Here is a 23557-nt window from a genome sequence, read left to right as displayed (position 1 = left end):
TGACACTAGGAATGACATCTCCTAAGAAGATTTTTTTTTTCCCCTGTAGATAAGGGATGATTTAAAGTTACCAAATAGGTAACACAGGCAACTGAGAACTGAACTTAAAGAATCTAATTAACTACTTGACCTCCTGAGGTCCCTTCCAAGCCAGATATTCTATGATCTATGATCTATGATCTACTTATGCTGCTTAGCAATTCCACTTTTGTTTACTCTTGTCACCAAACAGGAACTGCTTAGATGATTTACTACTGAGCAAATCCCCTAAAACATTGCAAATGCATGACATTACTGCTACAGGTGCTATGGTAGTCCACTAAAGCCTCTCTCCTGGAAAGTTATTTTTGCTCTAGCTGTCTATAGCTCAGCTCTACCACTGGCTACCAGACCTGACTCCTCGTGAGAGTTATAATGGAAGCAGGGAAATTATCTGCAGTAAGAGATACAGGAAGAAAAGCCCCCAAAACAATATTCCTAAAGATACTTTGATTTTGATGGCCATTGCAGAGAGCATATCTAAATAAACGTAAGAAATCAGCCATCTAGAATGCTGTCAGCAAGGTTCAAGTTAGGCCAGATCACACCAGGTCAGAGACCTAGATCCCCCCCCACAATCTGCCATCTTGTTCTCCAAAATCTCAATTTTCACTTAAAGTCGTTTGGTCTCCTGATTGTGAAGAAAGCATTTAAAATGTGAAATGACTAACGGCTGCAACAGCCTGAGTCTGCACAAAACCTGAAAATCACTCACAGGTCTGAGCTACATGATTCTTCTTAATGGGGCATCAACTTAAGTGCCCAGGGATGATAATAGGTCAATATTGTTAACTCCTCTACTGCTTATCAAACTAAGAAAGAAAGGAGGGGGAAGATCACGTTATGAAGTGCTGCAGTCTACACAGAATTAAATATCTTGCTTTGATGTCATGAGGGGGTGGTAGGTGGGAAAAACTACTTTTTTTTTTTTTTTTTTTTTTGGTGAAGCCAGAAGCCCACAGGGCGCCCCAAAGGGGGTGCCAATCCCACAGAACCCAAGCCAAGCTTCCCTTCCCCAGAGCAACAAGAACCTAGTCCAATTTGGTGGTTAGTGTGAGGCCAAGGGGCACCCTCCCTGGCTACAGTGGTTGTTGCTTCTCCTTCTGGAAGCTGCTTGCAGACTCAGGCAGACCCTAATGCAGTTATGCTCTGTCCATGTTTTCAAGCTTTTCTTCGCATACAAAAGAGCTAGTAACAACTTTTCAGAAGCCAGCTTAGATTTTGAACTCATCACATGACTGCAAGAACTGGGGCCTCTGCCTTTGTTGAGAACTGTGTATACAAGCCTCCATATGAAGAGTCAAACCTGACCAGCTCAGCAGAGCACCAGTGATCATATTTTGAACATCTGCAGATTTGATGGTGAATGGTGTGTCAAGCATTGACTTGCAGGCAGAGTATTACTGCCTTTTATCCCCAAATTGAGTCCTCGCTTTCAGGTCAATGTTCTGTTACTGAGAGGCACCAAAATTAGAGTCCACGTACAATACAGCGTAACTCCATTTTTGTATGAGGGCTTTCATATAAACGATAATCCCAGAACACTTTACAGAAGTACATGGACTCTGCCAAAAAAAAATCATTATTTCCAACATTTTTGCCTGTGTCACTGACAACTGAGAACTGAACTTAAAGAATCTAATTAACGATTTATGGTGCTTAGCAATTTCACTTTTGTTTACTCTTGTTCTCTCTCAGCTTCTCAGTACTTCAGTGTTTGGGTCAGAAATAATACAGGGAAATGTTTAATTGCTTAAAAGCTACTGCTTCCAGTCAAATTTTTTTTAAAAAAAATTATTTCATGGCACTACTTCTACTAGTCTTAGGGCTCTGTAAAAACTTGTTTTTACGAATTCTAAATGTTTGCTCAAATTTTACTTAAGTGCCCCCATATACAGTAAGAGAAACAGAGGTCCAGGTAAGTGAGACAAGATACATTGTAAGCTGAAAGGGAGATTTAAGGAGGTGCAGCAAAATAGGAAAAGCATTCCAGATGGTAGAAACAGTAAGCAGGGGTAGTCAGCAGGCAGAGTTTAGGCCAAATCCTGATCACCAGATGCTTTTGAACAGACCATGGAATCTTTTTATTTACTTGTTATCATTATTGTTATTGAGGTGTGAAAAATGGTTCTCTGGAGTCTGGACCTTGACTAAGAAATTTGAACCTTGGCAAAAAATAATTTGACTACCTGCAGTGGAGTTTGGGTTCAGAAATAGAGGAGACAGTGGTTTTAGTGGGAGTTGTGTCCATTTACACCAGACCTGTATTTTGGGCACAGTCCATAGAATAAGCTTGACCAACCCCATGAAGGAAGCTTCAAGAATGAGATGAAATGGCAAGCTTTGTCTGCCTTATTTCCTGTGTCCCACACAAGCATGATCTATTTTATTTCCACCCACAATAGTTCACCCTCTCCTTTCAAATTCTAATACATCCCTGCCTTTCTTAAAGTGAAGCTGGGGGGTCAAATCTTACTCCAAAATTAGGTTTTGTAAAAACAAAGTTAGAACAACAGACCCATTTCCATGAATTTCCCCCCTCCCAACTGAAACAGTATTTTTAAATAATAACGTTCCTTTACAATGTTTGTAACCCAAACAAAACACCACTGAGCAAGCGCATGAAGCCCAGAAAATGAAAATAAATTTTTCATTGCATAAGCATAAAAAGAAAAATCCATAGTGACATAAAACAGATTGTCAATAAATCCTGATTTTTTAACTCTTTCAGAGTTTATTTGTAACACATAAGAAAAGTTTGGTTTTTACACTGCAGTTGTATTTTAGAAGGCAGCTTTGTAAGAATGGGAATTTGTGGTTCCCTATGTCTCACTGAGCTCAAATCAAATCAAATGTGCTCAGTAGAAAGTCATTCATAACTCCCAGCCCTACAACCTGGGAATGAAGCCAGGTTTTTGTTTCCTGCTTGTGCACCATCAACAGCATGAGATTCTGCAGACCAACTTTTCCTTCAGTGCCACTTGGGCAACCTGATTAGCCTTCAGTAGGGCTGCACAGGTGTCACTGAGGGCAGAAGTGGGCCTGCAGGGCCTTTAGTGCTGGCTCTGATGCAAACGGGAAAGCCCCAGCTTGATCTTCAGATCCCAGACTCTGGTTGTAGGGCTGGCATTTACCAAAGTTACGGTTTTGTTACATGTAAGCTGAGCTCCTGTGACCTAGAATCACCGAGACACAATAATCAAGGAGTCCGGCAGGGCCATTTTTACAGGGTCACTTTTCAGGGCAGAATCAGTTTGATAATCCCCCCAACCCGCCAATAAAATCAGTGCAGAGCACAGAGGGGAAGAAAGCCACGGGCAGAGAAGGCAGCAGCCGCCAGGGGGAATCAGGAAGCTGGGGAGGAAGAAGAAGATAAAAAGCAAGAGGGAGCAGAGGAGAAGCGGATGGGGAGGCAGGGTCAGGGAGGATCCTCATCCCGCTCTCTGTTGCTGAGGCTGCACCGCTGCAGGGAAGGCAACTGGTTCCCGTCCCCTTGCAGGCGGGCGCAGCTGCATCCCCGGCGCGGTGTGCGCCACCCCCCAGCCCAGGCCTGCCTCCTTCTCCCTCCCAGGGCCCGGGACGGCTGCCGGGCGCGTTGCACGGGGCAGCCTGCTCGCGCGCTCCGCCCGGGGCCACTCACTGAGCATCGCAGGCGGCGGCGGCGGCTTCTACTGCTGCGGGCACAAGGCGGAATCCTGGGCTCGCGCTGTCACTGCGCCCGCCGGCGCGAGACGCCGCTCTCCGCAGCGCGCGCGCAGCCAGCGCCGCCTCCCTTGGCTGCCGCTGCGGCTGCCTCAGTCTCCGCCGCGGCTCGAGGCAGCCGCTCCATGACTGACTGACACAGAGAGAGAGAGAGCGAGCGAGGAGAGCTGGGGCGGCTGCCACAGCGCATGCGTGATGCACCCGCCGCCCCCCCCCACCAATGGGAGGCCCTCGCCGCGGCGCTCGGCTAGCGCTGCCTGGCGCCTTGAGCGGGCGAAGGGCAAAGGCCACGGGGCGGCAGCACGTGCGTGCGGGGACCCGGGGAGGCGCGGCCGGGTGAGGCGGGGGCCTGCGCGCGGGGCGCGGCCGGTGTGAGCGAGCTGCCCCCGGGCTTGTGCAGCGCCGGCAGCCGGGGAGCGGGCCGCGGGCAGGGAAGGGAGCCCCGGCGGGTGGCTGCCTCGCGGTGTCTGGACAGCGTGTCTCAGAGCAGGGCGAGATCACGCTGGCCCGAGCCGAGCGAGGCTTGTTGCGGGCGTGGGGTGGGGTCCGTGGTCTCAGGTGACCCTTGGGTGGGTCTGGCCTACGGCAGCCGCAGCGGCGGGCACTTGCTCCGTGGGGTTGGCCGGACAGAAGTGAATCCGGCCCGTTATTTTCCGGTCTGTACCGGACCCCGTGGCTCGCCTTTGGAGGGGTGGGTTCGGTTCAGCTGTTGGCACTGGCGGTGCTTGCTGTGGAATGGGCGAGGTGCCAGGGCCCACGGCAATTAGGTGCCAGGGCTTAAGCAACTCCTTTCCATTCATAACTGGTACAACAAGCCTAGCGGTGGCGGGGCTATGAACTGCCAAGCCTAGAGGTGCCGGGGGCTCACACCTGGCAAACCTTGGGACAAATTGAGCACTGGATGTAGGGTCTGATCCTGAGACGTGGTGGGCGTGCGCAGTTTCCTGTGATTTTTTTCGGAGGAATGTTGGGTAGTTCAGCACCTCTCATAAAAAGGCCCAGTTTATGTTGTTGTCTTCTCAGTTTTCCCAGCTCTTGTTTGCCTGGTATCCAATGCTGTTTCCACTGATTTCAGTGGATTGGATCCTCAGTGACCAGACCTGCTTATCAAACCCAGGTCTCTTGCATTGTAAAGCCGAATGAACATAGGGCTAGCCCAAATAAGAGTCTGCTTTACTAGAGATAAATAACCATTAATTCTGGTATTCTTAAATCCTTCTCGTTAATGTTTATTTCAAGTGCATCTAATATTTTTATGAATATTTGACGTTTCAGATACAATAATAGTCTCTATGGCTGCAATTTACTCAGGAATTCACCTGAAGCTGAAAAGTGCAAAAACCTCTTGGGAAGACAAAATCAAATTAGCTCACTTTGCATGGATTTCCCATCAGTGCTTTCTTCCAAATAAAGAACAAGTATGGTTTTCTGTTGTTTTTTTTTAAATTGTTTTGTCAAATGCAGAAAAATGTACCAATTAATTGCTGTGGAGCCCAAGCTGATTCAGAGGATGAATCAAGATGCATTGCATAGCCTTTCACCTGTAGACACTGGTGCAAATACAGCTGCAATAGGGAGTAACTGAAAGTTGTTGCTGATGATGGTTGTGAAGTAGACCAGTCTGTTTACTAATAGGCTTTCATCTATATCACAACAATGACCACTAAGAGGCAGTCATATGGAAGTTTTGTTTAGTGGCTTCAGTAGAAAGTCCAAGTATAGAATGGGCTAAAGAATGAACTACCTTCTCACATCTAAAGATGGTTTTTCCAATTCAGGATTGGGATATGCTCATGGGGCAGAGGGGAGAGAGATGCAGTGTCCATGCTATACTTGTTTTGTGGATAAATTGTAGACCTCTGTCTCCAGAGTTGTAAGGCTAGCATCTTTCATCACATTTCCTACATGGCCCCCGCAAAGTCTTGCCAACCGTCTCCTGATAATGGCTAAAATGACCATCCACCAGTCCAGGACGGGGAAATTGGACTGGTGGGGGAGAGTTCTCTGTGGCTGTGAGACCTGTTTCCTGGCACATTATCTGTATGAATCTGGGCATCATGACCATTCACTCCTTGGATTTTTCCTTGGAGTAGTGGGTATTGTCCAGCACATTCTCTGTGCGGTGTTCCTCTCTGGATACCATGTTTTGATCCTGTGACCTATTTTTTTGTTCCCTGTAAATAGTTGATTTCTGGGACTTGTGGCTCCTCCTTTCACCTGAGAGGGGCAGACCTTACATCGTTTAGTGGGCTTTGCCTGCTGACCCAGCTATCAAACCACCTAGCATTTTAGTTGAGAACTTAGCACAAGAAGGATCTGTAAAAGTGTTTTGTTTTTTTTTAAATTGTTCTATGAATTGCTTTAAAACATGAAATTAACCTTTAATAGAATGGCTAAGTGAGCAACGTTATACAATTTAATTGTGTATTAATGGTTTTTGCCTACATTTCCTTAGCTTTTTAAAGAAAAGTAAAACTTTTAAAATGTTATTTCAAAGCATCTTCTTAAAGAACTTGGAAAAAAATTAAGAAAAATCTTATTTATTTCACATCTATATACAAAAACGGAGCAGAAATTGAAGGCTTCCTCTTTACTCCCCTGGGAGACTTGGCTTCAGTGGCTTTAATAATTTTAAAATTATCTTATTATTTCTCTCCCAAAATTTAAAAACTCTATCGTCTTTGCTAGCAGAGATTGTTTCCTTGAATTTGGCTCAATGGGTTACAGTATGTGCTTCTTCCTTAACCATAGTTGTAGATCTGAAGGCTTTGTAAGAGCTGGAAACTTCATAATGGTTAGCATGGAGCTTGCAATCTATGTACCTTGAAAGTTCAGTGCTGACTTATGACATTTATAATCCTTTACAGGTCAGACAGGGCCTTTGGAGCTTGTAACTGTATAATGGTGATTGTGGAATTTATAAGATATTCAGGTCTGGTCTGCAGACCCTCTAGTACATGGACTATGTCTGTACACCTTGTAAGCAAAGCAGACACTGCCCAAGGATTTTGTAAGCTCTACAGATTGCAAAGCTTCAGAGGGTTGTTTTTGTTTCTCTCTCTATATCTATCTATCTATCTATCTATCTATCTATCTATCTATCAATATCACAGAGAGAGAGAGAGAGACTGAAAAAATAGGAACTCCAAAAAAGTTAAATCAGGCCTGTGCAATTATTCTATTCGGGGATCGAGATTTTAAATAAACGTGCAATCTTTAGGACAAGCTGTTTTTGCATTTTGGAAATGAGAACAGTTTTTATAAAGTGAAAATCCACAATTCTTTTCGTAAGTTCCCTCACTCAAAAATGTCCTCACTGATACAAAAATTTCATGTGAGAAATTTTCTCTGCTGGTTTAAGAGAAGCTGAAAGGAAATGCATTTTCACCCTTGAAATTAGCTTTACTATGAAGGTTAGAGCGTGAAGGGAGCCAAAATTGAGTTTAGAAACTGTTACAAATTCAGGCCCTGATCCTGCTTGGAGAACTGCATAGACAAACTTGTGTATCCATGTCAAGCTCATTCTCAGGTGTGAAGTGGCTACTACAGTTCTGTAACCTTTTCCCATGGAGGTAAAGATGATCACCCACAGCTGTATATTTTTGTTTGTTTAAATTACATAGGTATTACTTGATTGGGTGAGCCATGCATTGGTTTCATATTACAACAAGAAACTTGAACTGGAGGATGAAATTGTTGAGAAACTTTGGACGTACCTGGATAACATCTTCCATAGCAGAAAACTACAGAATCTCTTAAAGGATGGAAAGACAATCAACCTCAGTTTTTTGATTGCACAGGTAACTCAAACCAAACTCTTTAAGTGATGAATGTCAGTGCAGTATGTGATACAATATATGACACTTCCTTTTAGAGGTAGGTGTTGTATGAAATAGTTAGGGATAATTTAGCTTACATTTTTAGGCCATTGTATTTATTTTCCCTTCTATCCCCTCTGTTGCAAGACAGCTGATATTTGTGGAGAACAAAGATTGAAAGCAACAACACTTCCCAATAGCCTCATACTCGGATGATTTCACACAGGTTTTCCCCTCCCCAAACTATCAGGGATGGAACAAGATTAAATATTTTGGTTAGTAAGTAAAGACCCAGTCAGGCAACCCCTATTCTCACAAGTAGCCTAGATGACTTCATTTCAGACTACTCATGTGAGAAGGAGTTAAAGGCTCGCAAATGTATATTAGTATAGGAAACTCTGGAAGATCATATGGCTGTTTTAGAGTATAATTGGAATTATTTGCTTACTAATTGAGATCCTTGCTAAATAGGTTGTCCAACTGGGGATAAGGAGGGAATTTCCCCCCTTGTTGGGATGGGGAGGGCATCTTGCCTTTCTTTTCTCTACAGCACTAAGTAAGTTTCCTCACAGTTAGAATGAGGTGGACTATCATGCATCATTATTGCTGCTGCTGTTCTTACAGTAGTCAGTCAGGAATGGGGTCTCATGTCAGATGCTGTGCAGACACATGCAAAGACACGGTTCCTACCCTGAAAAATTTATAGTCTGAAAACGATCAATTGTCTATGCCTGGGGTCAGGAATAACCACTGGTGGGTCTATGTCCTTCCCATCTTCTGTTACTAATGATTGTTTAAATGCTGTTGATGTGTCCAGCCGGAGCTGCCCAGCAAAGAAGATTGTTGTCTGTTCCCCAATGACCTTTGTTTCTGTGTGCAAGGTTGATAGTGATGCTTTTTTTGTTGTTTTATCTTCAGGTCATAAATGAAAGGATATCCGAGTCCTGCATTCAAAAATCCCGCGGAAATGTTGGTACAGTGCTAAGTTGTTGCAGGGGCATCCTTTCCACTCCGCCTCTCTCCATCATCTATACCACAAAATATGAGCTGATGGTGAATCTCTTAAGCAAGCTCTCCTGGCTGGCCTGTCAATGGCTGACCTCAGAAGATGCTGTGACCTCCCAGTTGTTTGATGTCCTCCAGCTGACCTTTGCTCAGTACCTCCTGATTCAGAGGCAACAGATCAACCCAAATCGTGTGTTTGGGCAAGTGACCAGCCACTTGTTTCAACCATGTCTACTCCTGAGGCATTTGCTTATGGCCAGAGCGTGGACACCAGCTGATGATGGCCGCGTACGTCAGCATCTGAGCAGGGAAATCCGAAACCAAGTAGAGGCTGTGCTACAGGCTGGGATTTTCCAGCCTGAGCTCTTGTCCTCTTACAGAGGGGAGCTCCTGCCAGAAAGGGAACCGCAAGAGAAAAAGAAAAGGGCTCTTAAAACTATTCTGATGCCAGTCAAAACAGTGCTGTCCAAGTTCCAGGATGCTAGCTTTTGTGAATCAACGCTCCAGGTGATCATAGTAGCAAATTCAGTACCTCTGCTTTATAAGCTCTTTTTGGATTCTTACTGTAAGGCAGAAAACCACATGGTCTGTTTCCACATGTTCACCAGGCTTTTTGGCTGTCTAAGGATTTCTCACCTGCAGGAGGATCTATGGCAGGAGATGCTCTCGCCAGTAGACTGGAGCACAGAACTGCTTGCTGTGGAACAGCTCCTGAACTTGGTGCTCAGCAACGATATCTATAACGTTGCCGCTGACCGGATCAGGCACAAAGAGACCCAGTTCCAGTTTTACCGCAAACTGGCAGAAATGTTGGTGAATCACTCCCAGGCTTCCATCCCAGCTTGGTTTAGGTGTCTCAAGACCTTGATTTCGTTAAATCATTTAATTGTCGAGCCTGATCTGGATGACCTTGTGGCCTCAGCTTGGATCGATGCAGAGGTCTCTGAGCCACGTACAAAGAAGCCTCAAGAGACTCTCATAAATGCCATGTTTCAGACTTACACGAAGCTGCGACAGTTCCCTAAATTCTTTGAAGAGGTTCTGTCCGTGATCTGCCGTCCAGCTGATGATGAGTTAAGGCTGCCAGTCTTGTCTGCTGGGCTGACGGCAAAGCTTCGTGAGTGCCTCCTCGAGCTGCCACCCAACCAGATTCTGGATATTTTGTTCCTCATACTGGAGAAGTGTCAGACTCAAATAATTCCTGACGTTAAAGATGATTCTGACATGGCACTGAAGCTGTTGTCTGTGAGCTCTGTGCTTCACACTTTTCTGTTCAACATGAAGAGTTTGGATAATGTCACCCCATTACCTGTTGTCCTTCGCACTCAGAGTCTGTTGGACAAGATGCAGAAAGAGGTAATCCAGCCATTGCTAGACCTATTGAAGGATCAGTGGGCAGACGAAGATAAACCAGGGCTTTGGCTAGAGAAGGTCAGTGATTCCGCGCTCCTCCTTGTCTGCACATGGGTGGAGGTTGACACTCTGCTTAGTATAAACTGCAGCAAATATGTGTCTCGACTGGCTGAAGCAGCTGGTGGTGGTACTGACTGTGCTGCAGAGAGCTGGGACTTCTCAGCCCTTCTCCCTGGCGTGGATAGCCAGTGTTGGAAGAGGGTAGTGAGATTCTCAGGTAATTTCTGCTCACCTAGTAAATATTGCTTAGAACTGCTCATGCTTCAGAAAATAAAAAAGATCTTAATGCAAACCAGTTTTCAGACTGAGGCTGATCTTCACACCTTGCAGCATGCCGCAGCTTTCATCCTTCATTCTGGAAGATCAAGCATGAGCATGGAAGAGTCCGAACCTTGGAATGGCAACATCAGTGCAATAAATGCTCTCACCTACCCCGCTGCACACTGGTACCTTGTAGTCTCAAATCTAACAATCCTGATTCCTCATCTTTCTCTGAAAGATGTAGAGTATGTTGCTGACGTGCTTCTGAAGACTTTACCATCAACTAAAGCTCCGGGAGTTTCTGCAGATCAGGATTCCTTCATCACAGCTGAAAAGGTTTCTAAAGCCTTGCTGCATAGTACTTTTCTTCCAGAAATTAAGGTGCTTCACTGTGCTTTTATAAGCCGCGTTATTCAGCAGTGCTCTAGTGTGTTTTGTTCTGCTACTCAGGGCATCGTAGATCAGCCTATTCAACAGCTGTCTGCAGTTAATATACCATGGCATGAGGAAGTCCTCTCATCTTGCAAGATGGTTGGCATGGGGGAGGCACAGTCAGAAAACAATCAATCAAAGGATGAACCCTTCATTTGCTGGACAACAATGGAAAAAATTGCTCAACATATATTGTTGTTAACAAGGACCGGTTCCCCCATTACTTTGGAAGAAGACCAGATAGAAAGCTTTCTGCATTTACTAGAGATGATTTCTGCATTGAAACTTGATAGTCTTTTTCCTTCAGACCATACCCGTTGTTTTCTCTTGCTGCTATCCTTGGTAGCCAATACCAGAGCTAACATCTCTTGCAGTAAGTTGCTATCATTGAAGTTTCTAATTACCTGCTTCCGCCTCCTAACATGCCTACAGACTGGCAGAAGTGTCAACTCTATCTTTAAAGTTTTTCATGCCAGCGATGCTCTTGAGGCTGTCATGACCGCCCTGTTTGCAGCCAGCAAGTGCTTTGCTGATGTTTTGACCACTCCCGCCTGGGCAGAATTTCTCCAGGTGATCCAAACCTTTTTGGAATGCTTTCTTCAGATGATTGTCGAAAAGAGGCAGAGCCTGAAACTCAATTTGGAAAAGTTCTCTTTTTTCCTAGCGAGCTGCAAACCATATGTTGATGCAGACAGAGGCAAGCCCTGGAACACTGCAGTCAATCAGCTGCTCTTAGTGCCGCTAACCACACTCTGCCATGTTCTGACTCTGTACCTCCAGCAGCAGCCAGAGAAGAAACAACAACTGACAGAAATGCTGTCTGCTTTGTTGGAGCCAACAGTCCTCCAGACAGGAACAGCCATCCAGCTCTGCCTTAGAAACCTCACCAAAGACCAGCCTTTGCCTTTGGCTTTCATCCCAGCTGTCTCAACTCTACTGAAAGCAGATCTGAGCTACATGTGTACTGGTCGCTTTATGAAAATGGAAGGCAAGCAGGAGAATCCTAAAGACCCAGGAAAATATCGGGAGTATTCCCACACTGAACTGTACCAAAAGTTTTACACTCAAGTACTGAGAGAGCTGACCTCTGTGGAAGGCCATCTCCAGTTCTTTCACTCTGCCTTGCAGTTTTTAACTGTTTTCTGCTCAGTAACAGATCTGTATCCTGGAGAAGAGACTGCTCTCACTGTGTTCCATGCTGTAAAAAAACTCCTTGCTGGTACAGAGCTCTTTTTTTCTTTTCTTCAACTCCTCCGTTTAATTTTGGAATACAGGGGTGGGTAAAAGCATCCAAGAGGTTCTTAAGAAAGTCACAAGATATCCACGTATGCTAGTCCATCAGTAAATTGGTCCTATCTTCTTAAGAAACAAACTGGGAAGCTTTTAGAGGGATACTGTTGTCATGACTGGGGCGCAGTGTTGACCTGTCTTGGTAGGGGTCTCATCTGGAAGGTCTTTGAGGATGTCAGCCACGTAGTTATTTTGATCTCCTTGCTTTCACAGAAATAGTTACTCATGTGCCTCAGTGCTCATTTTTGTGCAAAAATATGTATTTTGCCTATGCTAATACATGTTTTGTATGTGCACGTGTATATTTTGTGACACAAATCTATCAAGGTTTGAAAATGTAGCCCTTAGCCCTTTTTAAAATACTACGCTGTTCTATAAATGATGGCCCAAGGCACTGAGAAACACCCCCGTAGAAATATTCTGTTTAGGACCATTTCACCAAATGTGGTCAAACTTTTTGGGGCTGCTCTGAAAATGCATTTTTTTTGGTCTTATGTATCTGGTATAGCAACTATCACTGAAGGAGTTAATGGATCGGCTTAGTTAAATAACTCAGCACTTTTCACTGAAGATCTCAGAGGGCCTTACAAAGGTAGATAAGTATCATCTCCATTTAAAGGTGAGGAAATTGAGGAACAGAAAGACTACTGGCCTGGTTTTCAGAGGTGCTGAACACAGTATACTCCAGGCAAAGTCCATGATAGCTGTGGGTACTCGGCACCTCTCAGAAAGCCAGACCCTTTATCACCTGCACACAGTGAGCCAGTGACAGAATTGGAATTAGGGGAACCTGGTCTTCTGACTGCCAGTGTGATCTAACGACTAATCTATGTTGCCTCATTTAAAATATAACCTAAACTGACATTCCACATGTGCAGTGTAGTAGTACCAAAAAACCTGGCAATATTATTTTTGTCTTTGATGCCTGAAAGATTTGATTTAGTCTAGTTTACTACTACAGTGATCTTACAAATGTATATTACCCCCTGGTTGGTAGGGAATCACAAATGCGCTTAATCCCTTAATTGTAGTACAATTCTGTATGGAGAAGCCTTTTTGTAAATCTGTTTGGGAGCCTGGCTGAAGCTCTTGCTAGTTGAGTTGCAAATAGATTTTTATATTGTGCCTATGTATAATATTTCTTGCACGCTGTGTATCTCAATTCTTTCCAGTTACAGAATTCACCACAGGAGGCAGTATGATGTAAGTGTTAAAACAGGATTGGGAGTCAGGATTACCAAGTTCTGACCCTGGCTTTTCTGCTGACTCCCTCTTAACATCTCTGTACCACACTCTACTCCTGTACAAAGCTGGTATATTTATTTAGTGCAGAGGCATAATTAATGGTGATAAAATGCTTTGAGATTCTCTGATGAAATGTGCTGTAGAAGTGCCAGGCTTTAAATAGATTAAAATTATTTTCTCCTACAGAAAATCTTGCCACAAATCCCAGGAGTTACTGCTACATTCGGGGTGTTTGTGGAGCAGATAAATATGCTTGCAAAGTAAACCAAAATTTAAACTAGTCATAGATAATATAATCTTTGACTTCATATGTAGGAGACCTGGTCACTGCTAAACCGAGATCTAAGCATTGTCCATTAATATTCATGTGATGTGTGGCTCTCCTCCCAACACCCTGATATTCTGTAGCTTGTGATCAACTTGTTCCCCTAGCTTGTGAACAAGCCTCATTATGGGGTTTTCACAGAGTGAAAGCATTTAATCAAGATACTGACTGCGGGATACACAGTAGGATGGGAATGTTCTGAATGATACACTGCTGCTGTGGTTGGTGGGAGAAAGCAGTTCTGTGCGGGTGAACATTAAAAAATCACTCACAGAGAGAGCTCTTTTTCAAGGCTTGATTTTGAAAGGGTTTTTTTGGCAGTTCCCCAGGTGGATAAGCAATTCAGACATGTTTGTGTCTCTTGAATATGCAGGTCCTGGCACCACAGTCCAGGTAATTCAAGATCTAGAAATGCAGCTGACAGAATTGATGACTCAGCTGGTGGAGAGCTGCACGACTGAGGAGTTCTGTGTCATGATGAGGCTGGTGCTCCAAGGACTTGAAGTTAGCAATATTTGGAAACAAAATCCTAAAGTAGGGAACTTTGGGCTTATTTCTTATAATTTATTTTCTTTAGTTTTCTCTCCATGGCTTGAAGAACTGCAATAGAACATGGATGGTATCTGATAAAATGGGCAGGAAGAAAGACCATGAATAGGACATGAGGAACACATAGGAGTTTGGCTTTAAATGTGTGTTTGTTATGCTGCACACTCATGGTAACTTACATGGCAATAAACCTGGTGCTTAGGTACTGCGATGAAGTGTGCCCTAGAAATACCTGAGATCGATAGACTCCACTATGAAAAAGAGAGAAACTTTTCTTACCTATGAAGAAAGCTTTCAGTAGGATCCCCAGGCATTTAGCACTCTAATTCCCAGTAACATTAACAGGAGTCTCACATCAGTGAATTCCTGTAGAGAATGCAGAAGGTCGACGCCTATGTGTTAATTCTAACATTACAAACTGGCCAAATAAAAGCTTTAATTTTGTTTCCTATTGTGTTATTCAGTAGAGTCCTCAGACTCAGCACCCAGGAAAAATTTGTCATAATTATGTAGGTGATTACCAGGAAGCTGGTTCAGTCCATGAACACGCAAAACAAAGATTTGCCTAGTTCATTTAAAAGTCACACCTAGTGTGGTCTGTTCTTTGCAGTTGTAGGTGTAAACTGGCACATGCTAGTATACATTTCTTGTAGTGTGGGTGGTTCTTTTCTTATCACAGTACTACTTAGCACTAACTGAGCACTTTTCATTGGCAAAGTGCTTTACAAACACAAATGTACTGATCGTCACAAGACTGCTTTGAGGAGGGTAAGTTAGTACAATTATCCCCATTTTTCAGATGGAGAAACTGAGACCAAGACCAGACAAAAGGTTTTATCACTTAAAAATTTCCCACTATTGTTACCACCAAAGCTGTAGCATAGACAAGAGACTTGCAGCCACTGGCATTTTAACCATTTTATTGTCCAGACCTACTCTGAACAGGGTCAGGTGGCACGGTGCTTTTAAACACCAGCAGTTATGTGAAGCACTGATTATATTAGTGCTCCCACTATTCTATTCTGTATAGGTTCTTATACCGTGCTCATTACTGTAGCATCTGAGCATCTTCCAGTAGTTCATTAAGTGACATGTAACATCTGTCGCCAATGGAACTGAATTGGTAGTTGTAACATTGGGAAGAAATTTGGCAAACAAGCCTGGCATAACCTTCCCGCCCCCCCCCACTCCCCTTGGAAGGTTAAGTGACTTGGAACTCAGAGCCTTGCTGAAGCTCAGGAGTATCTGGCTCCCAGACCTGCCCATTTGGAAAAGGCATCTGTGTGTCATCTCTGTAGATAATGTCCATTTAAAAGAGAATCTAACCTAATCTTTCTACATGGTTTGTGTAACGCTAATCGCCATAGCATATAGGCATTGAAGTCCACATGTTTTTGGACTGTAAGGCTGAAATACACTGATGTTCTATGTTTTCATCTTAGTTCTTATAAGCCAATATGTGGTGACATGTTAGCTGGTAAATGTGATGAGATTATGCTGGTTATATGGCAGGCTCAAACCACAAGTGAGTTTCATATGTGTATGTTCACACTACTTCCCTCCATTATCTATAATGGCTGCTACATGAGTTGATCTGCCTTTATTTTTAAATGTTTTAATGTCACGATTTGCTTTTAAAATAGATATAGTACAGTATGCTAAGGTGATTATTGCTCAGTGCAAATTCTATTGAGCTGCTGATAATGTGATGCCTCCACTGAGAGGTGCCATATTTCAAGTGAGCGTATTTATCTTTTTGCAGAGATTGTTTATCCATTTTTTTGCAGGAAGTATTGTCAGCTGTTACGCTAACCAAATTGCTGGTCAACTGCCCGTTAACTGGAGAGAAAGAGAGAGCTTTCTGGTTTACCAGCCCACAGATAATCACAGCTTTAGTTGTAAGTACCTCCCACGGTATATGTTACCTATCACTTTTGTTTGGCAGAGCCTGAAACAATTGTGTCTGAAACATACATAAAAAGATATTTAAAAAAAAAAAAAATTCTACATTTGACATCAGTTTGGCTAGGATCCATTTACGCTGTTTGGCCCAAATTTCCTCAAGTATATCCCTGTATATTGGCATGGCACACACACTCATTCATTAACATCACCATTACTTTGAGGAAGATTACATCTTTGGGGCTGCACTGCATTGTGTAGAGGTTGAGAGCATCTCACTAGGCTACATGGAGATGCTTAGAGAGTTGCCTCTCCCCAGGCCTGGGCAACTCTTCTTCCGATCCAAAGGAGGAGAAAACTGTTTGTTGGCTTTTTGCTTTGCTACAAGGCCAAACTAATAAAAAAAGAGCATATAAAAATGACAGAATAAGTGAATTAAAATAATTAAATCCGTTTCGTTACCTGTGTTGTGGCTGCACGCAACTGTAGTAGTGTTGGTGCTTGCCATCACAATGCCTGACTCTCTGGGACCAGAGATTGTCTGGCAGGGGCTTGGGGTGAGTCAATGTTTGTGAAGGACAGAACTATCCACTGGAACAGTGTAAAAACATGAACAGATGCAAATAGACCCTGTAGAACACATTCTGTATGCATCTTCTCTATGGGATTGTGGGATAGATGCAACAATGCACAGACCCTGCAGTGCTTTCAGGGAATGCTGCATGGGGATATGGTGCACGGCATGTACCTAAAACAGATTGATTAGTACGGATGAGGCTTTATGCTGTTGCAGTTTGCGCCAGTGTACTCCTGCTGGTTCAAGTTGCAACAGTACAATTCTCTGGTGTGGAAGAAGGGGGTGGGTAGAGACAGAGGAATTCTTTTTTGTTATTGTTGTCTTGTCTTTCACATGTAGATTCAAACCAAAGAGGCTTGTCGGGACCAATCGCTGATTCCCACCATTGTTGTTCCTATACTGGAGACAGTAGCAGCCCTGCTGAGGCAAGGAGAAGAAATTCTCTCCAATCCCCATCACGTGAGCCTGGCATTCAGCATTCTGCTGACTGTCCCTCTGGATCATTTGAAGATGGAGGAGTATGGGAGCATCTTCCTGGGAATTCATGAAGTGCTGTTTTCCATACTGCAGTGTCACCCTAAGGTGAAGGGAGAAGGGGCTTGAAGGGTGGGGGATCAGAAATTTTAAGAAGCCAATCCCTGACCTATGACCAGGAGGTTGAAAACGTGGAGGTTCTGAAATGATAAGATATTTGGAAGCAAATTATCACAACCTCTAAAGTTAGATTTGGCCAAAGTTTTCAAAAGGGCCTAAGTTCCATATTTAAAAAAAAAAAAAAAAAAAAAAGAGACGGGCACTTAGGCTAAGTCTCTTTGTAGATCAAAAGGACTTAAGCACCTGGCTGTGTAAGTCACTTTTGAAAATTTTTGCCTCTAGTGCCTGTCAGCTGAAAGCTGATTTTTCCAAACTGTTTTCAGATGAATAAGTGTATTGGTCCTTAAATCTCTGGTCCCTTGGGCAAGCACTGGTTCAGGACAGACAGCGGTAAATGCCCCAGGCATTAGAACAACATAACTTTCAACCTCTGCTTTGTGGATGTGGGATTACTTTGAGATGATTGTAATTATTTGTATTAACCATAGCACCTACCAGCCCTAGTCAGGTACCAGGACCCCATTGTGCCAGCAGCCGTAGAAACAGAACAAAAAGACAGTCCCTTCCCTGTAGCGCGTACAGGCGATGTACCTTCCTTTAAAGCACATAAATCCACTCTTATTTTGGGATGTTGAATGTCATGCTGCATGTGCTGCTTTAATAAAGGAACCATCCTCAAAGCCTTTTTTCTGTACTGCATTAGGTATTTATCTGATCCTCTTTCATTTGATGTTCTTGCAGGTGATGCTAAAAGCAGCGCCATCTTTCCTGAACAGCTTCAAGAGGCTGGTTGTTTCTGTTATGCACGAGGGGCGACAGAAAGGAGACAGAGGTGCTGTGTCATCATTTTCATTAACGTACCCAACTCTGAGTGGGTGCAATGCACAGAAGAATGTGCAGGACAGGGCAGGCTGTGTGTAACGTTAGAAGTTGAAACAAAGTCCCAGGGCCAGATCGTGGCTTTTGGGCCACTGGCCACATAGGCAGAAGTGTGGATGAGCCATGTAGCAATCTGCACTCTGACACTCTTTGAAAGGTTCTTTCCAGGCTTCATCCTGGGAGACTAGCATAGTGCTTCCATTTCGAACTGTAATCCTGGCTTACAGGATTGTCCCAGCACAATGACACAACGCAGACAGGGGCAGGGCTCCTTGTACCTTATGTCAGTTCCTCTCCCTGACCTTTGCATTCTCACTCAGAAACAGCCACAGTAGCCCCTATTGTATAAGGTCAGTGAAGGTTTTAGGAAAAGCATGTTTTTTCTGGTGTGGTGGCTCCAAATGCTGATGATTTACACCATCGCACTTGGGAAAGGGCTTTATATATGTGCTACTAAACAGAGCCCTGTGTTGCAGATGTTAGATATGCTACAGACTACATGTTCATCATTGTGTGTTAGATACAAAACCAGAATCTTGTACATGTTCAAAGTGTTACTTGGGATTTACTTATTTGACTCCATTAATTCACGTGGCTAAAACCAAGTTCACTGCTTTGAAATTTACCCCACTTTGTGTGTGTGTGTTATAACCATGTATATGCAATAGGCAAGTACACTAAGATATTCCAAAGGGGAGAGAGAGGAATGATATATTGATGCACCTATGGCATAAAAGCTGGGGCTTATACATTTCAGTAGTATCCACATTTTCTAAAGAGAAAAATCAGCGGAAAGCTACAGGTTCAGGAAATGCTGTGATTTAGATACACTTTGTCTACCCCTGCAGAATTATTGTATTTTAATAATAAAAAACAAGACACATGCCTGAATTTCCCCCCCCACTTTCCTCCTAATTTCTATTAAGTTATCTCATTGCCTGCCAGTGAAGGATTGTTCCCTACAGAAAATTCAAGTCCTCTGTCCCATCTAGTTTTTAATGTCTCCAGTGATGGTGATTCTCTTTGGAGACTGTGCCATGTAATAGGTCTCATTATCAAGAAGCAGCTTCTTGATCTAGTATTCTGCAAGTGGCACTTCAAAAAAAAAATAAATTAAAAAAATCTGATGTTTTTGCTCTTTTTCCAGTTAACTGGGCAGAGGGCTGGAACATGGGAGGTACCTTCCCCGCCCTTCTTTCTGCTTGAATTCATGTAACAAAAGTTGGCTGCATCCTAGTGTATGGTGGAGTTGAAACAGCCTTCTGCCTTTATTCTTACAATATTGCCCTTGAAAGAGAGTCTATAAAGTGTTGTAAGGGATTGTTCATTTTCATAAGGGCACAGTTGCTTTTAAACCACTCTTCTGTTCTCACCTCTCCTGTAATTAAAAAAATGCATTTTGGCAAATCCAAAATATGAAACCATGGCTAGGTAGTTGCTGAAGTTTTGTTTTTTGGGTTTTTTTTCCTTGTATAACAATTTTTTTTAACCCCTAATTTTGCACCACAATTTGATTTCTGTTTTAGGGAGCACAGATGAGTTTGGAGTTGTATTGAAATGTGCACACTTGGTGGAAAGGATGTATAGTCACATTGCTGCAAAAACAGAGGAGTTCACAGTGTTTTCTGTCTTTATAGTGGCCCAATACGTGATTGAACTGCAGAAGGTAATATACACTCATCCACCTTAAAGTCATTTATAAGGTTCAGGTTGAGAGTCACTTATTGTTTAAAAGACAACTATTTTAAATTTTTTAAAAATCCACATGCTGACTTGGATGTCTTGAAATTTGCTGTACCTCCTAGGGATGCAGAGTAGGGCTAGTGTTCTAAATTTGTGGTCATTTGAGCAAAGGTTCCTGAGATGATCTACCCCTTAAAATTGTTTTTACAAAATCTCCTGGTTCTTCTGGTGTGTTGGTTTTTTGTTTTGTTTTTGCATACACCTGGGGCTCGAACTATGGTTCTAATTCTCCCCAAATTGATCTCAGGTGCTTGGAATTATCTCGGCTGGTACATGATATCACTTCCCCAAAGGGGCAGTGGTGTCTTGAAAAAGTTAGAGGATAAAGTTTACTACGCCAGGTCAGGTTGAGCTTTCTGATGAATCAAAGAGAGAGTGATAGCCACGTGGGCATGTGCAGCAAGACTAGGGCTTTGTTGAAATCGGAGAGTTTGTAGGCAGCCCGCTCTTTCGGAAGGTGAGTGGCGAAAGGTGATGTGCTGTGGTCATTAAATCTCCGCAAGTGGTGTCTGTTTTAATTTTCACATACGGACATTTTCAAGTTATTTGATTCTGTGTTAGAGCGTAAGGCCTCTTGAGACTTTAGCTAAAGGGTGCGGTGTAACCATATGCCTAACTAGTTGATGATAAATAACTGCACAAATGAATCTTTGTTTGGGGATTCATATGTTAATGGAATAATTGAGCATGAGGAGGAGAGTTAATGAATTGGTGGGACACTTACTGAATTGGTGATGTGGAGTTTTCTTTTTAAAAAAAAAAAAAAAAAAAAGAGGATCGATCTCAAAGGGGAAAGGGGCTGGACCTGTACATGCTAGAAAGCACTTGTGACCTCTCATGTTGCTCTGAAAGAACAGAAGAGAAACCCCTTTTCAAAGTAGATTTTTACAAAGGCTGCACACACACTTGTACTCTCTCAATCATAAAGGGCACTTTCTCCTGATGAAAAATCTAGTTTATCAATATTTATCACAACAAATGTAGACCCTTATTAATTATTCTGAAATAAACCTCGAAAAGTCCATCATTGGCCCTGGGTACACCTGCAGCCTCTTCCACATGCTTGATCTCACCTTTCATGCATTATCTCAGAGCTGTAGCATAATTCAGTAATGATGAAATAATTCTTCACACACTTAGCCGTCCCCCATCAAGAGTTCTGTAACGCAAATTGGTCTTGCTAACTATGTAGACCATAACACGTGTGTAGGTAGAATTAACTGCCAGCTCACACTGGCAGTTGTGTAAATCTCATAAGGTTTTTAGACAGTGGTTTGTGGGAATTGCATTGTAGAGTAAAGACAGTCAAGAGGAGTTGGCCAAATTCAGATGTGGTGTAAGCAGGTGTAACTCCACTGCAGATGCATCTGCTTACACCAGGTATGAACTTAATCCAAATTCTCAATTATAGTGGCATTTCATGCTGTTCCTTCTGTGCAGTGATCAGCTGGCTCTTCATCCTCTTAGAAGGCAGCCCCTGCCCCTTCACTGCTCTGTGGCCTCAGAGCAGAAAGAGAGCCTGGACCCGACACTGTGATTAGGAGTTCACTTCCATAGTGAAGAGTGTATTACTTGCCTCAGGAAGAGAGGAAAATTCTGAGTTTTAATGAGAGCCTTTCATGCAGTTTTCATTATGCTTGGAGTGCAGAGGCACAGGTCTGGAGGCACCAAGTTAATTTTAGTATTCAGCAGAGATAAGACCTATTTCTGTGGCAAGAACAGCATGATCCGCTCCAGAGGCCACCTGAATCTAAAGCAGTAAAATGTTCAGTGAGCGGGTTATGATCCGAGGATGTGTTCCAGTTTGCCTAGAGCCCCAAAACACTCCAGAGTCAGCCTTGATGAGCTTTGTTATGGGGATTATGGCAGTTGTGGGAAGACAGCGTGTCTAGTGATCAGCAAGGGACTGAGTTAGGAGTTTTAGGTTGTATTCCCAGCTCTGGCATTAGCTTGCTGTATGACTTAAGGCAAGTCTTTTAATTTCTGTGTGCCTGGGGTTCCACGGGGTTAAAATGGGTCAAGTAGACACACACCTGAGAGGGTGTTCTTTAAGGCTTCTGTAATTAATGTTTATAAAGCAAATTGAAATTCTTGGGTAAAAGTTGCTAGATAAATGCAGTTATTAAACTGGAAGAGGCAAAACAAACTAACCATTTTAGATGTACGCTCACAGAAGGACTTGTTCCTAACTGAGATTTCAGTGTGCAGCATGCAGCTGATACGTTGGCTATTGTTCCGTCTCCTGAAGGAAAAATCTATTCCAGGATGGGTGTCTTAGAATATTTTACTGTAGGGTTTTTTTTGTTGGGATGATTTCAAATTCTCCCAAATATAACAGAGCGTTTACCTGAACACTCAGCACCGCTGCAAATTTTAATATACAGGATTATATATTACTGCTGTGTTTTAAATCAGGTTTGCAAAATCGGGGAGAGAATTTATTATCTAATATTTTACACGGTGTTTTAACAGACCATTCTAGATGGGCTGATACCTTGGATTGTATCTTGTCAGGACTTTTATTTCCAGTCACTTGACGTATACTAACTATGGAAAGTAAAAAGTTTCATGAGATTTTGTTCATCTCCTAGGTGACCTTACTTCCAGCTGTAAAGAAACATCTAACTGAGGGAATTTATCACATCCTAGACCTTTGCATTGAACGCGACATCAAGTTCTTAAACGCATCGCTACAGATGGGCGTAAGAGAAGTCTTTAAGGAATTGTACAATGATTATACCCACTACCACAAAACTAAAAAACATGGGGAGAAAAAGTACACTGCGTGACGTATCATTCCTAACGTTTGCATAATCAATAAGAACTTGATCTTGTGTGGAGCTGAGAAACCTCAGCTCTGACTGAGTTCAGGATGATCAGCATGTTGCAGGATCATGCCATCAGTTGTTTTGCTAAAAGTAAAATACTGAATTATATGTCCCTGTATAACTGGCCTTGACATCTATGGTAGGAAAAGGATACATGCTTAGGCCTCAGCCCTGCTGCAGCTGTGCAGAGCCCCACTGAAATCTTTCTCTGCAGCCTGTATATGTGCTACTTGTTGCAGAATCTGGGGCCTTTTGTAATTTTCCTGTGCAAGCAAAGAATGTACTGAGTGAAAACCTTCAGTTATTATACAACTGCCCTGCCCTGTTTACAATGGGGAGCAGCGCTAAATAATGGTAAAGTGCCCCACGCCATACTTTGTTTTACATTCATGCTAAATAAATTTATTTGTGTGCAACTGTAAAATATTCAGTCCGCTTCTGTTACAAAATTGTGTAAATACAGATTTTTAGAAAACCTGAAGTGGTGGTTGTATCTGTCTAGCCAGTAAGTTTTTCTACTGCGTCTTATGAAGTATCATCATAAACACTGACCTGCTAGAAAGCTTTATCAAATATCTCCTTTCTGTCAAACCCAAAACACAGCTGATGCTGCCCTCCTGTGACTGTTTCATAAAATCACACATACTCACTTAATTTGCACAAATATATAACCAAAGTGAATCATTCTACCTGAGTACTTTTTGGTATCTTTACAAGTAATACCTAAGCTTTCCATAAGTGAATGAGATTAGAGTGGGGGAAAAAGCTCTTGCTTTTATTTTGTTGACTTTATGTATAGTCAATTTCAGTCTTCCCCACATCATTAACCAATTATTATTTGTATTACAGTAATGACCAGAGGTCCCTTGTGCTAGGCACTGTACAAACACAGTGAGATATATCTGTCCCTGCTGCCAAATACTTACCTACCTACCTAAGGGTGGGGAAGGGAAAC

General features: G+C 42.9%; 2 protein-coding genes across 3 annotated transcripts in view; one reads left to right on the top strand and one right to left on the bottom strand.

The window, feature by feature from the left end:
* TAF5L (TATA-box binding protein associated factor 5 like) overlaps positions 1 to 3818 on the bottom strand; it is a 28234-nt gene extending 24416 nt beyond the window's left edge. Inside the window, exon 1 of the mRNA XM_084623272.1 lies at positions 3680 to 3818. The gene's annotated coding sequence lies outside the window, so the exon portion shown is untranslated. The remainder of the gene's footprint in view (positions 1 to 3679) is intronic.
* A 111-nt stretch (positions 3819 to 3929) lies between these two features.
* URB2 (URB2 ribosome biogenesis homolog) lies at positions 3930 to 23083 on the top strand. 2 transcript variants are annotated; one of them, XM_084623270.1, is made up of 10 exons: positions 3930 to 4045; positions 5017 to 5159; positions 7365 to 7541; positions 8478 to 11889; positions 13904 to 14064; positions 15867 to 15977; positions 16898 to 17140; positions 17894 to 17984; positions 19558 to 19697; positions 22366 to 23083. In XM_084623270.1, the coding sequence occupies exons 1-10, from the start codon at positions 3937 to 3939 to the stop codon at positions 22561 to 22563; spliced, it is 4785 nt and encodes a 1594-aa protein (XP_084479396.1). In that variant the 5' UTR covers positions 3930 to 3936; the 3' UTR covers positions 22564 to 23083. The 2 variants fall into 2 exon arrangements, with proteins under 2 accessions (XP_084479396.1, XP_084479397.1); XM_084623271.1 differs by having other exon boundaries at positions 3938 to 4077.
* The last annotated feature ends 474 nt before the right edge of the window (positions 23084 to 23557 follow it).

This window comes from Lepidochelys olivacea (assembly GCF_965140295.1).
Source record: "Lepidochelys olivacea isolate rLepOli2 genome assembly, chromosome: 3".
Taxonomy (NCBI): Eukaryota; Metazoa; Chordata; order Testudines; family Cheloniidae; genus Lepidochelys; species Lepidochelys olivacea.
Note: the sequence above shows the minus strand (reverse complement) of the source record. Positions and strands in the feature narration are given on the sequence as shown.

Coding starts and splice junctions, on each gene's coding strand:
- URB2 (XM_084623270.1), top strand. CDS start 3,937: ATGCACCCGCCGCCCCCCCCCACCAATGGGAGGCCCTCGCCGCGGCGC. Junction 4,046..5,016: donor AGGCCACGGGGCGGCAGCAC/GTGCGTGCGGGG, acceptor TTGACGTTTCAG/ATACAATAATAGTCTCTATG. Junction 14,065..15,866: donor TTTGGAAACAAAATCCTAAA/GTAGGGAACTTT, acceptor ATTTTTTTGCAG/GAAGTATTGTCAGCTGTTAC.